Source organism: Tachysurus fulvidraco, chromosome 1, assembly GCF_022655615.1.
Source record: "Tachysurus fulvidraco isolate hzauxx_2018 chromosome 1, HZAU_PFXX_2.0, whole genome shotgun sequence".
Lineage (NCBI taxonomy): Eukaryota > Metazoa > Chordata > Actinopteri > Siluriformes > Bagridae > Tachysurus > Tachysurus fulvidraco.
In genome coordinates this window covers 18,772,010-18,785,796 of record NC_062518.1, presented here as the reverse complement: position 1 = coordinate 18,785,796, position 13,787 = coordinate 18,772,010, and the positions used below count along the sequence as shown (strand labels likewise).

Here is a 13,787-nt window from a genome sequence, read left to right as displayed (position 1 = left end):
CTGGATCTCACTCACACACACACACACACACACACACACACACACACACACGTCTCAACATGCAGCTCAGTTAATTCCTTGTGTTTGCTCTGATGTTAAAGAGCAACAACCTGTATACATTTATTGTTCTTACTCTAATACAGTCTGACACACTGAACAGGTAAAATCTGTGTGTGTGTCACCTTGCTGTCACTGGGGAACTAGGGGGCGGGACTTATTTGATTGACAAGCTATCAGCAGTTTAGTGTAAATTGTAGCCTAAAAAAGTGTTTATCTTACTGAGTTGTCTGACTGCAGCACAGGTTTATATTAACGCCGTGTCTATGATGCATTCTCATTTCCATAGTAACAGCCAGTGAAATTCGGGTTCTCTGTAAGGAGTCTCCAGTGTCAGCACTTTAGCTGCACTAGCCTAAGCGAGAGCTCGTTAGTGGGCTGTCGCCATGGTGACAGGTCACAGGTAACGCTTTTCTCTTGTGCAGGATCTGGTGAAGAGCCACCTGATGTACGCGGTGCGTGAGGAGGTGGAGGTGTTGAAGGAGCAGATTAAGGAGCTGTGCGAGAGGAACTCAGTGCTGGAGCGTGAAAATGCTGTGCTCAAGTCTCTCGCCAATAGTGAGCAGCTCTCTCAGCTCTCGGGTCAAACGGCCGCCGCATCGACGCCCACGCAGACGCCGGCCTCCAACCCGCAGCAGCCCAGCGTCTCCTCCGCTTGACATCACACGCACACCCACCAGCACGTCCTCGCTCAGCACCAGCTTTAACCAGCAGCGCTTCAGTATACACGCGGCGGTGTGTGTGTGTATGTATGGGGTGGGGACCAGAATGATTCAGAAGTGTTTCACTTTTTTTTTTTTGTTTTTTTTTTTTTTTGTTTTGTTTTTTTAAGAAGAAAAGCCATGAGAAGGGTTTATTTTTTAAAGCCGTTTTCGAGCAAGAGTCTATTTTTTTGGAGCTGATCGTGATTCATGAAAGGAAAAGAAAAAAGTATATATATGATTATGATTATTATTATTATTATTATTATGATTATTATTGTTTTTTTTTGCTTGTCAATTCACCAGTCAGTTATTTATTCGAGGGCTGCTACGTTCACACGTCCCGACTGTAACACAAACTTTTCCTGCTCCTCCTCCTCCTCCTCCTCCTCTTCCTCCTCCCCACTCGACCCAGTAAAGTCATTTTAAAACGAAAAACAAAAGGTGCAGCCGACAGAAACGTGAGCATGTGCGCGCGCGCACACCAGATAAAAGCAGCGGGTTAAAACACTAACAGCCGTTTGTTTTTACCTCTCAACTGCGAATGTGAAGGGGTCACGTGAGTGAATGTACACGTATCTCTGTTGTTTATTTTTGTTTGCTTTTGTACAGAGTTTTTTGAAGAAGAAGCGAAGAACCATCTTCAGTTCTGTAGGACGAAATGAAAAAATATTTACGAACGGATATTTAGCTATTTAGCTCTCTCACTCTCTTTCCCTCTCTCTCACTCTCTCTTTCTTTCTCTCTCACTCTTTCTCTCACTCTCTCTTTCCCTCTCTCTCTTACTCTCTCTTTCCCTCTCTCTCACTCTTTCTCTCACTCTCCTTCCCTCTCTCTCTCACTCTTTCTCTCACTCTCCTTCCCTCTCTCTTCCTCTCTCTCTCTCTCTCTCTCTCTCTCACCCCCCACCCCACACCTGGACATCTGAGTTCATACTAAAACACACATCCGGGGTTTACACTGTACGACGCTGACGAGTCGTTATCATCGTCATTATATTTAATGGCTAAATCGTGTGCGGATCCGGTTTGTTAAAAGTGTAAATTTCGGATTTTCAAATGACTTTCGAAGCGGATGAATTAACGTGCGTAAAAAAGAACCCGTTAAATAGATACGTAGTGCGAAGGTTCTAAAGTCCCGGGGCGGCGACGCAGCAGTGCGGAGGAAAGCGCAGCGTTTCGACTACAAACGAATTCTCGTTTTAAAAAATAAATCGCCATTTTATTCAATTACACACTTCGAAATGTTCTTTTCTTAAAAACGGCTAAAAAAGATCAATAGAAGTTTCAAATGTTTATCATGAAGAGGAAAAAAAATCAACACAGTCGCTCAACTATATATATTACGTTAATAATTGTACATAGCTAGTTAACTGTTTTAATAAAAAAAAAACAGTTAAAACTAAAAACTAATTATTAATCCTGCTTCTTTTTAAAACTTCAGTCGTGCGTGAAGCGGCCCCTCGTCTCCAAAGCACCGTTCACCGAACCCCACGGGACATCTAGGGGTGTGGTGTAATTTTAGACAATTTGCGGTAGTTAGTGCCAAAAAAACAAACAAACAAACAGCGTGACGTTCTTCCTCTGTCGGCTCCCTGCAGTTCCAGCCCTTGTTTTAAAGTACAGTATAACGTGTAATAATCATGAGTGAATGAGGAAATAATACGCCTTAAGTATTGGGATGAGTTGGGAATCGCGTCCCTAATCGTGAACCTACAGTTCTCTGGTGTTCTTACAGTGTACTCCCCAGTCCACGCCTCCAGAACGCGTAAAGCAGGCCAACACTTCGGCCGTGTCTTTTTGGTGGTTTTTTCCAAACCACGCACCAATAAAAACACACGTCGCTTTCAGTTAAAAACGTTCAGAAACACGGCACGCCGATCCGGCTACGTTTCGTCCACGTTCGTCTCACAAGAAGAGCTCGTGAGCCGACTCGCCAAATCACAGCCGTGTTTTATTCACGAGGCACGACCCTTACATCGTGGCTGTGTTTCATTTCAGTAAATCCCTAATGTGAAATATACGTAGAACAAATAAAAGATTCTCACACGATTCGTGCCCTTTAAAAAAAAAAAAATAAGACCCATCTGATGTCTGGCTTCACGTCTGAGCCTTTAAAAACAAACGGAATGCGTCGGCTGTGTCTCATTCAGGGATTTTTATTTTCTAGTTACGATGCAGTCGGACACCAGCAGCCAAGGTGACGAACTCGTCGTACTTCTGATAAAGGTCCTTAAAATAAGACACAGCCTAATCATCTGACTCCTGTTTAGGTTGTTTATGTTTTCAGGTTAGGATGGGGGTTTACAAAAAAAAAAAAAGCTGTGAAAAATCGTTTCAACCGACTTTGTAACCAAAGATGCAAAGCAGTTTAATTCTTTTTTTTTTTTTTTTTTTCTTCTTCTTAATTTTATGCACATTTTGTTGATATTGTTCACGATTGTCGTCGCTTTTTAGCATGTTCTTGCATGTTCTAGTATTTTCTTCTTTTTTTTATGTTGAACCACTTCCATACCTCATGTTTGTATTCTGGTTGTGAGATAGCAGGCTGTGAACAATGTCGCGACAAGGGGCGGGGTCAGGGTTGCGGTGGGGGGGTGGGGTTACTGTGGGAAAACGGAAACTAGTGTTCTTTCTGCGCACTAGCCCGTGGAAAAAAAATATGAAGTGAGCCATGTTTTTGTTCCTTTAAATGGTGTTGGAGTTTCATATGCCAATAGTTTTGTTACATTGCAAAAACAAATTTAATGTATTTAAATAAATGCAATATTCAAACTTCTGACACAGCAGCGTTTTATTTCCCCCTGAGGCTGATTGTCTATCAAATGAAACCTTTTACTGATTTCATTACACCACCTCATCTCTGTTATACCTCATTTATGAGTGTACCTCATGACACCACCTCATCTCTATTATACCTCATCTATGAGTGTACCTCATGACACCACCTCATATTTGTATCTCATTTATGAATGTACCTCATTTCACCACCTCATACTTGTATCTCATTTATGATTGTACCTCATTACACCACCTCATATCTATTATACATAATTATGATGGTACCTCATTACACCATCTCATATCTATTATACCTCATTATACAACCTCATACTTATTATACCTCATTTATGATTGAACCCCATTACACCACCTAATTTATGATTGATTGTACCTCATTACACCACCTCATATCTATTATACCTCATTTATGATTGTACCTCTTTACACCACCTCATATCTATTATACCTCACTTATGATTGTACCTCATTACACCACCTCGTCTCTATTATACCTCATTTATGATTGTAACTCATTACACCACCTCATACTTGTTTCTCATTTATGATTGTAACTCATTACACCACCTCATACTTGTATCTCATTTATGATTGTACCTCCTTACACCATCTCATATCTATTATACCTCATTATACAACCTCATATCTATTATACCTCATTTATGATTGTACCTCATTACACCACCTCATATCAATTATACCTCATTTATGATTGTACCTCATTACACCACCTCATACTTGTACCTCATTTATGATTGTAACTCATTACACCACCTCATACTTGTATCTCATTTATGATTGTACCTCATTACACCACCTCATATCTATTATACCTCATTTATGATTGTACCTCATTACACCACCTCATACTTATTATACCTTATTTATGATTGTACCTTATTATACCATGCAGTCTATGTTTGATTATAATAGCTCATTAATAGTAGTTTTAACAAGTGTCACTTCCTTCGGTATGACTGGTCATTAGCTTATTGCTTAATCTTGTTTTTTTTTTACGGCTGCACTTGTGCCCCCTACTGGTATAAAGGCCAAATGCAACAACTACAACTTGGGTTAACATGAATGTTGGGACATTTTTAAAAGGGTTCAGTTTCAAAAAGGTCTAAAACATTTTTTAATCCTGACCTGAATTTGCCTGAAATCCTAAACAAGAAGATTTAGGATTATTAGAAGTATTTGTGCTACATGCTGAAAGCCTTCCTCGGCTGATCTTCAGCAATGTGATCAATAGAAGTTTTTTAAACGATAAACACTTTTTTAAACTTTTTTATAAAAACAATATTTCTTTCAGTCTGTGAATTTAGTCATTGTAGCTGGTATTATTTTTATTATTATTATATTTTTTTAAAGTACCAAGGGACAGTACTGCTAAATTCACCAACATTAGTATCCTGACATATGATATACCACTGCCAATATTTATCACAAGATGTTTGTTTATTTTTTAAAATTATATATATAAAAAAAAAAAAGTTAAAACATTCAGCTGTTCAAAAAAAATTCTGTACGCACGAACCAAGAAGAATCTTTTTAAAAAATATTAAAAGATTAGCTGATGACACAAACAATTGAAACACAGGAGCTCTGGCTTTAAAAAAAAAAAAAAAAAGGAACCGGAAATAAACGCAAAATAAAAAATAATAAAGAATTTCTCTCAAATCAACATTCCGAGCTTGGGGGGAAAAAAAAGTCTTTTCTGAGCAGGAAATCCGTTCAAACAGCAGCCGAGAAAAAAAGCCGTCCGTCAGCTTGCTGCTGCAAAGGCTGCCAAGGGAGTCATGTGACCACAACGGGCATTCGTGATTGGCTTTCTGGAGTTGGGCACTAGCCTACGGTGACGAACCGGCCGCCTCTTGTGTTCTGCTGCGCCGCCGCCATACGCTTCATCTTCAGGATGCGGAAGCGTTCGTTAAGCGTCATGGTCGTCTGCTTTAAAGACACAAAAATCACGTCAAGATATAGCATCGGATACACAGCACTAATTCCAGTTAAGTTTCCACACGGCGTGGAGTTACCTGTTTTCCCACGCTGTTGATGTCGAACTGCAGCGCCACCCCTTTGGGCTTTTTCCTCTCAGGCTCTGGTGCTGTGTTCTGAGGGGGTGGAGTCACCGTGCTTGGGTGGAGTGACCAGGAATGGGCGGGTCTGGTGAGGATAACAACGCAAACAATAGCCCCTGATTTTAATAATAGCCAGCAAATAGCCACAGCCACACCCCCTTGTTTGATGACAGCTCAAATCCTTGTATTGTTGTGACAGACCGAACATGTTTTAATAAAGAGGTGTGAACGTACTCAGGCTGAGTTCTGGCTCCGGGGTTATCTATCGACACGGTGAGAATGCCACTGCTGTTCAAAGGAGTGCACCACCTGGTGACCCCCCCCCCCCCCACACACACACACACACACAACAGTGACATTAAACACTACACACTAACATATACATAATCAATAATAATACATAAAAGATAAAAATGATCATAGTTGAAAAGTTTGGTGTCAGAATCCAGGGAAAATCCAGGGACAGCAGAGCAGACAAGCAAAAAATTGGCTTACTGTTTTGTTGGTGTGTGTGTTTTGTTTTTTTTATACCAATCACTGTAGTTGAGTAAAGTGTGTGTGTGTGTGTGTGTGTAAGGCTTACGGTCGAGTTCTCTGTGTTCTCGGAGCTGCTTGGTTCGGCGTGGTCTTCTGCACATGAGCATAAATCTGGGGTGCACAAACACAAACAAAATGTAATTGTAATTGCGCACACACACACACACAAAGAAAATGTACTTGTAATTGCGCACACACACACACAAAATGTACTTGTAATTGCGCACACACACACAAACAAAATGTACTTGTAATTGCGCACACACACACACACAAACAAAATGTACTTGTAATTGCACACACGCGCACACACAAAATGTACTTGTAATTGTACACACGCACACACAAATAAAATGTAATTGTAATTGCACACATGCACACACACACACAAAATGTACTTGTAATTGCACACACACACACACACACACACACAAAATGTGCTTGTAATTGCACACACGCGCACACACACACAAAATGTACTTGTAATTGCACATACGCACACACACACACAAACACACACACATGCACTTGTAATTGCACACACGCGCACACACACACACAAAATGTACTTGTAATTGCACACACGCGCACGCGCACACACACACACACCTGTCTGTTTTTGTCAGTGGAATGTAGCACTCAGAAAGTGTTACTTATTTACCAATAAAAAACGACTTTGATTTAAGCAGCATTTTTACTAAGTGGTCAAGTGACAGAGAGAATTTTCACAACCCTGAAGGAAATGAAGCCATGGACCCAAAGTGATATTAACACGCAAGTCCACCTGAAAGATTATCACGTGTTAGTGAGAGAGTGGAGTGAATTATCTAGCCACCTTTAGGCCTCTTCTGGAGAGGAACGTAGCCTGACGGGCTTCCCTCTGTGTCTCGTTCACCGGAGGAGCGTTCCTGTGGAACACAAAATGTAACGTAACTGAGATGAATTTTACATCCTCTGTACAGACTTTCAGCACTGATCGAACATGAACGCTGACCATCACTGGATTTTAATTCTGGATTCACAAAAATCCTCACAAAAATCTCACCATTTCCTGCGCAGCCTGAAGGGCCTGTTAGAGACGCGTCCTGGAGCTTTCCGAGGGTCCGCCTGCGTGTACGGTCTCCTCTGCGTCTGTGTGACTGTGTGTCTGTGCTGAGAAACAAACAGCCGTGTTTTCTGCAGACAAAGAAATAAAATAGCAGCACTGCTAATAAACACTGACACACAGAACTTGAAATGGTCTTGGATTATTGTGAGAATCAGTGCGAGTAATTCGGATTCCTAACCCTTTTGGTGTGTGGACAGACTGAGAGAGGTACCTGAAAGAGAGCGGGGCGTTTCGCATGAGCTTGGTTAGTGCTTTGTTTGTTCGGGTTGGCTCGGTTCAGCGCGGGTCGGTTTAACGGACTGATGCCTTTCAGCAGTGCTGCCTTTCTCGCCGCGAGGCCGGTGATGACACCCTGCCCTCGACGCCTAAACAACTTATTCACTCCTCCGCCTGAAAAACAACAGAAACATTCCATGTGAAGACACGGTGTGGATGGAAACACAACAGAACCATCTAGAAGATCAACACGTTATTCCATCCCTACTAAAAGACTAAAATGTCACAGCTTGTGCTATATCAACACACGGTATGAGTGTGTGAAGTGTCTGATTTAGTGTGAAGGTAAAGATGCTGTAATGACCCCTTTGCAGTGGGGTTCCTGCTCTTCTCCCCGATGCCGATCGTCCCCGAACGCCGAGACTCTGCTTCCTCAGCGCCGCCTTCTGACCCTGGATCTGCTTCTTGTTTAACCGTATAATGTCATCTGTATGTTCGGGGTAAGAAAATCATTGGAAAAACAAATATTACACAGTTTCCCAGGATGTGACGTATGAGCAGAGGCGTGTAAAGTCCCTGGAGTTCTTCATTACAGAATATCGCAGGTATCGTCAAGGCCTTGATACTGTTATTATATCGACATCGCGATACTTTAACCTGAGGATCCTGCACGTTCTGGGGTTTAAACCTGATAAAAATGTATTTTAAATGCTTTGTATTTGCATTACACTCACGTCACTTTGACTCGGTAGTATATCGGTGTTAATTATTAAATCGCAATGAAAAAATAGTTGTTTTAATTATTTTTAATTCAAGATAAAACGCATTTTTGTCAAACAGGCGTCCACAAAAGCGGCCTCGTCCCAAATGACTCTCTCCTTACTACTTATATGCACTTCCTGTGATTATATATATCGAGTCTCTCAAGTGCCCTAGATGGGGAAAATACTTCTCCGATTGAAACACGTCCGAACTCCAATAACAAAGCAAAGCTAACAAAGCTAACAACTTACCAAGCGACATGTCGACTTTATCGGGTCCTTCTGCATCACCGCTTGGTTTGAAAATCGATCTATTCATCGTCGAGTGAGTTAAAATGACGTGTCGTGTGTGTGTGTGTAGAAATAAACGAATATAAAGGTCACGAGAGCTCCCACCGATTCAAGCTAAACTTTAGCTATAGCGCTAAACGCTAATGCTATCTTTTGTCTCTGCGCCAGTTAATTACACTGCGCATGCGTGAACCCGCAGGACGTTGTATTTTTATATTAATCGCTTTTTAAACTGATTTTCACACAAATGTTGTACGTTAATAGAATTTTTAAATAGATCTCCAGCCTATAAATAACTTACTACAATGTGTTTTCTAGAATAAATAAATAAATAAATAAATAAATAAATAAATAAATAAATAAATAAGCAAACAAGTAAATAAATAGATAGATAGATAGATAGATAGATAGATAGATAGATAGATAGATAGATAGATAGATAAATAAATAAATAAATAGATAGATATATTTGTAGTTCAAGTGAACTTCCTAGTCGAACACCGTTGCCATAGGAACGATGCCCCGCCCCATGGAAGGCGTTGACCAATGACGTGCGTCTATTATAAAACACTACTTTTGCACGTGTCAGGAGGATCGTGCGTTGTTTTTAGGCGAGTTTTTGTCTCAGAAGTGAAAAGATCTTCAGTGATCATGTCCGAAAAGAAAAGGAACCTGAAGCGCAAAGGAGAGCCGGTGAAAGATGTGGAGAAGCTTTCAGCAGCCCGTGGAGCGAACAGAGGAAGAGGAGGAGGAGGAGGAGTGATGGAGGAGATCCACAGAAACTCAGCTGAGTTTAAGTTCAACATGAAGCGACTCCGGTTCCTGTCTGACGCCCAGAGAGTGAGACAGGGCTGTGGGGCAGTGCTGTACTGGATGGTCCGGGATCAGAGAGTGCAGGGTAATCATTTATAACAACAATAATAATCATAATCATTTATAACAACAATGATGATAATCAGTGTAATAATCATCATCATCATCATACTAACAGGTGCAGGGTAAAGAGTTCGGCAAATAAACAGAAAAATAAGGAGCATACAGAGACGAAAAAGAGAAAGGAAAAGAAACGGAAAGGAAGAAGGGAAAAAGGTTTTTGTGTTTACCAGAAGATGGCGCTGATGGGTTACATTACATAAAGCGTCCAGATTAAAAACCGATAATAATTCTTCAAATAATCGATAATCACATATAAACATTGATATCGGTTCCTTTTTAACGTTTCTGTTCTAAAATGTAGTTAAGTGAACCAGGCGGACAGAAGAAAGGGAAATTGGAGGGAAAGGTTTAACACAATTATTATTATTATTGTTGTTGTTTTGTTGTTGTTATTATTATTGCTATTGTTATTGTTGTTTTATTATTATTATTATTATTATTATTATTAGTAGTAGTAGTAGTAGTAGTAGTAGTAATAGTAGTATTATAGGGAGAAGAAAGAAGTGAAACAAAGATAAATGAACATTTTTTGTTCTTGGCCACAAGATGGCGCTGAAGGGTTTAACACCTGTTTCATAAAAAGTTTTTAGATTGTAAAATGTTTATAAAATGCTAGTTAGCTAGCGAAATAAGTTATCCCTAAGAAGCTAGTTAGCTAACAGTATTAAACAGCCCTAAAAAGTTAGTTAGCTAATATTTAACATCTCTTTAAAAGCTAGTTAGCTACATAGTACAATTGTATATGAAAGCAAGTTGTTTAGTATTTAAAAAAAAAAAAGTTAAAAGTAGTTAGCTAGTAAATGTTCCTGAGTCCAACTTCGATGTAATGTCAAGATTTACAGTGTGTTTTAATTTCTAACTTGTCCTGTAAGAAAGTCGTGTGAGTCTTTGTGATGCTGTTTCTTTGTTCCTGCACTGATCTGTGTGTTTCTGTAGATAACTGGGCACTGGTTTACGCTCAGCAGCTCGCGCTGGAGGAGAAATTGCCTCTACACGTGTGTTTCTGCCTCGTGCCGCGGTATTTAGAGTCGACTTATCGCCAGTACGCCTTCATGCTCAGGGGACTACAGGAAGTGGCCGAGGTAACCATCCTGATTATCACTGATTTCAGCTGGTGAACGCTGTAATAAGCAGAGTTTTAAAGATGAAGATGCACATGTTTGCTGTAGGAGTGCACAAGCCTGGACATTCAGTTTCACCTCCTTAGCGGCGAGCCCGAGCTGACGCTGCCCAGTTTTGTGAAGCGCTGGGACGTCGGCGGCGTAGTGACTGATTTTAACCCTCTCAGACTTCCACTGCAGTGGACTGAACGAGTGAAAAAGGAGCTTCCACCAGACGTCCCCTTCATTCAGGTTCCCTCTCCGTCTCTCATGCAGCTCTAAAGCTGATTATATCGTTTCGTGTTTTGTTCATCGCTCTCTGTCCACTCTTCAGGTCGACGCCCATAACGTGGTGCCGTGCTGGGAGGCGTCGAATAAACTGGAGTACGCAGCGAGGACCATCCGAGGGAAAATCACCAAACTCCTCCCAGAGTTCCTCACCGAATTTCCTCTGGTGAAGCCACACCCTCACCCGTCTACCAGGAGGGCAAAGGTAGGAGTGTTTTACGTCATCGTCATCATCTTCATGCTCAAAGGCAGAGTTAGCACGATGTGACTAGTTCTTTCATGTCGCTAGATCATGTGTTCACATTTAAAAATTACAGATCTTCCTGAAGCATGTTTTTCTCTTTCAGAAGGTAGACTGGCAGGAAGTGATGTCATCACTGGAGGTAGACCGCAGCGTCGTGGAGGTTTCGTGGGCGGCGCCGGGAACGACAGGAGGAACCGCCATGCTCGAGTCTTTTATAGATAAGCGGCTGCGCCTGTTTGCCACTGAGAGAAACAACCCGAATGCTGATGCCCTTAGCCAGCTCTCACCGTGGATCCACTCAGGTGTGTGTGTGTGTGTGTGTGTGTGTGTGTGTGTGTGTGTGTGTGTGTGTGTGTGTGTGTGTGTGTGTGTGTTTGTGACATGGTTAATTTCGTAATGAATACGATTATGAACTGTAAGATCTCTCTCTCTCTCTCTCCCTCCCTCGTCTGCAGGTCAGATATCAGCCCAGCGTGTGCTGTTGGAGGTGCAGCGTTGTGGGAAACACTTGTCCGAGTCAGTGGCAACATTCCAAGAGGAGTTGCTAGTGCGCAGAGAGCTGTGTGATAACTTCTGCTTCTACAACGAGAACTACGACAACATCAACGGTCAGTACACAGCTACAAAAGAGTGTACCTTTATGCCTCACTCTCGGTGAAGGAGGCGTGGCCTCTATGCCTCACTCTCGGTGAAGGAGGCGTGGCCTCTATGCCTCACTCTCGGTGAAGGAGGCGTGGCCTCTATGCCTCACTCTCGGTGAAGGAGGCGTGGCCTCTATGCCTCACTCTCGGTGAAGGAGGCGTGGCCTCTATGCCTCACTCTCGGTGAAGGAGGCGTGGCCTCTATGCCTCACTCTCGGTGAAGGAGGTGTGGCCTCTAGGCCTCACTCTCTGTGAAGGAGGCGTGGCTTCTAGGCCTCACTCTCGGTGAAGGAGGCATGAATTCTATGCCTCAATCTCGGTGAAGGAGGCGTGGCCTCTAGGCCTCATGCTCTGTGAAGGAGGCGTGGCCTCTAGGCCTCACTCTCTGTGAAGGAGGCGTGGCCTCTAGGCCTCACTCTCTGTGAAGGAGGCGTGGCCTCTAGGCCTTACTCTCTGTGAAGGAGGCGTGGCTTCTAGGCCTCACTCTCGGTGAAGGAGGCGTGACTTCTATGCCTCAATCTCGGTGAAGGAGGCGTGGCCTCTATGCCTCACTCTCGGTGAAGGAGGCGTGGCCTCTAGCCCTCGCTCTTCGTGAAGGAGGTGTTTAGATCTCATGCTCCTGTGAAGTATAATGAGGCATCTGGAGTGCTCAGTGTGTGGTGGTGTTGTGTTCATAGGTGCATATGATTGGGCGAAGAAGACGCTGATGGATCACGCTAAAGACCCTCGGCCTTACCTGTACACTCAAGAGCAGCTGGAAAACGCAGACACCCACGACCAGCTGTGGAACGCTGCACAGGTACGTGGAGACAGTGCTGCACTGAAGCTCTATAACAGTGTCGTTTATTTAATACACACTTATAAGTGTGTGTGTGTGTGTGTGTGTGTCTGACTCCACCCAGAGGCAGCTCGTGTTAGAGGGGAAGATGCACGGCTTTATGCGCATGTACTGGGCGAAGAAGATTCTGGAGTGGACGGCTTCACCCGAGGAGGCGGTGAACATCTCCATCTACCTGAACGATCGCTTCTCGCTGGACGGCTGCGACCCGAACGGATACGTGGGTGAGTGACGCACTCGGAAGTGTCTGTGGGATTTAGATTTCTCGTCATAACCTGCAGATGAACGGATCAGATTTTGTGGTGAAGGCCACAGCAAGGTCACAGTTCAGAAATAGTTTCTCCTCAGTCACTTCCTTCATGTGTGAAGTGAATTTTCAGAGGATTTGAGGAGCAGATTAATAACACGAAGGACAAGATGTTTATTTCTTTTTTCTCTTTTCTGTTTGTAACATTTCTGCAGGTTGCATGTGGTCCGTCTGTGGGATTCATGACCAGGGCTGGGCCGAGCGTCCCGTTTTCGGGAAAGTCCGCTACATGAACTACGCAGGCTGCAAGCGCAAGTTTGATGTGGGCAAATTCGAGAGGAGGTACGCCGAGAAGAAGGCCTGAGATGCTCACACACACACACACAAACACACTGGGCCTTTATCCTCCACGTGTGTGTTCCAGTTGCTTCATAGTCTGCCTGCATGCTGAACTCCTTCTCTGTCATTTAGAGCTTTATGTTGCTGTAACTCTCAGCTTTCTGCTAAAACTGTTCACGATTTTATTTTTCGTAAACATCAGGAAAACAAATCCAGTTAATTCCTCCAGAAATATAAAAAAGTGAGACGTTTGTGACGGTGTACGTAGCTGTAGCTGGAGCAGTCATTTAACACACAGATCTGGGGATTTTATTGTTTTATAGCCAGTAAATTTTAATAAAATGTCAAATCTGAACTGCTTTGTTTGACTCATAAAAAAAATTTGTATCTAAAATGGCTTTGTACTTTTTGAATCAATTTTCTCTCTCTGTTGGTGATGTATGTGTTTAAAGGTGTTTGTATTCAGACAGACTCTCTGAATCACCCATTCACTCACTGAATCACTCATTCACTCTCTGAATCACTCATTCACTCTCTGAATCACTCATTCACTCAATGAATCACTCATTCACTCACTGAATCAATCATTCACTCACTGAAT

At 42.5% G+C, this 13,787-nt stretch overlaps 3 protein-coding genes across 6 annotated transcripts in view; 2 read left to right on the top strand and 1 right to left on the bottom strand.

Annotated features, from left to right (window-relative positions):
• tsc22d2 (TSC22 domain family 2) overlaps positions 1 to 3,532 on the top strand; it is a 20,037-nt gene extending 16,505 nt beyond the window's left edge. For both annotated transcript variants that reach the window (XM_027142432.2, XM_027142433.2), the window contains one exon: positions 483 to 3,532. In XM_027142432.2, the coding sequence (XP_026998233.1) occupies positions 483 to 716 (234 nt within the window). In that variant the 3' untranslated portion in view covers positions 717 to 3,532. The remainder of the gene's footprint in view (positions 1 to 482) is intronic.
• Positions 3,533 to 5,095: 1,563 nt separating this feature from the next.
• LOC113640095 (UAP56-interacting factor-like) lies at positions 5,096 to 8,861 on the bottom strand. Of its 3 annotated transcripts, none has more exons than XM_027142454.2 (9): positions 8,515 to 8,835; positions 7,866 to 7,988; positions 7,497 to 7,675; positions 7,223 to 7,353; positions 7,013 to 7,085; positions 6,224 to 6,288; positions 5,875 to 5,949; positions 5,596 to 5,725; positions 5,096 to 5,509 (listed from the first exon to the last, which is right to left on the bottom strand). In XM_027142454.2, the coding sequence occupies exons 1-9, from the start codon at positions 8,579 to 8,581 to the stop codon at positions 5,405 to 5,407; spliced, it is 948 nt and encodes a 315-aa protein (XP_026998255.1). In that variant the 5' UTR covers positions 8,582 to 8,835; the 3' UTR covers positions 5,096 to 5,404. The 3 variants fall into 3 exon arrangements, with proteins under 3 accessions (XP_026998255.1, XP_026998256.1, XP_047674565.1); XM_027142455.2 differs by having other exon boundaries at positions 5,096 to 5,506; XM_047818609.1 differs by lacking the exon at positions 7,866 to 7,988 and having other exon boundaries at positions 8,515 to 8,861.
• Positions 8,862 to 8,879: 18 nt separating this feature from the next.
• On the top strand, positions 8,880 to 13,580 carry LOC113640093 (CPD photolyase). Its single transcript, XM_027142450.2, has 9 exons — positions 8,880 to 9,451; positions 10,426 to 10,571; positions 10,659 to 10,841; positions 10,924 to 11,082; positions 11,225 to 11,423; positions 11,577 to 11,729; positions 12,440 to 12,561; positions 12,665 to 12,824; positions 13,063 to 13,580. Exons 1-9 carry the CDS (start codon positions 9,100 to 9,102, stop codon positions 13,209 to 13,211), a joined length of 1,623 nt encoding a protein of 540 aa, XP_026998251.1. The 5' UTR covers positions 8,880 to 9,099; the 3' UTR covers positions 13,212 to 13,580.
• The last annotated feature ends 207 nt before the right edge of the window (positions 13,581 to 13,787 follow it).

Coding starts and splice junctions, on each gene's coding strand:
- LOC113640095 (XM_027142454.2), bottom strand. CDS start 8,581: ATGAATAGATCGATTTTCAAACCAAGCGGTGATGCAGAAGGACCCGAT. Junction 7,676..7,865: donor AGGAACCCCACTGCAAAGGG/GTCATTACAGCA, acceptor GTTGTTTTTCAG/GCGGAGGAGTGAATAAGTTG. Junction 5,510..5,595: donor TCAACAGCGTGGGAAAACAG/GTAACTCCACGC, acceptor GTGTCTTTAAAG/CAGACGACCATGACGCTTAA.
- LOC113640093 (XM_027142450.2), top strand. CDS start 9,100: ATGACGTGCGTCTATTATAAAACACTACTTTTGCACGTGTCAGGAGGA. Junction 11,730..12,439: donor GAACTACGACAACATCAACG/GTCAGTACACAG, acceptor TTGTGTTCATAG/GTGCATATGATTGGGCGAAG. Junction 12,825..13,062: donor CGACCCGAACGGATACGTGG/GTGAGTGACGCA, acceptor ACATTTCTGCAG/GTTGCATGTGGTCCGTCTGT.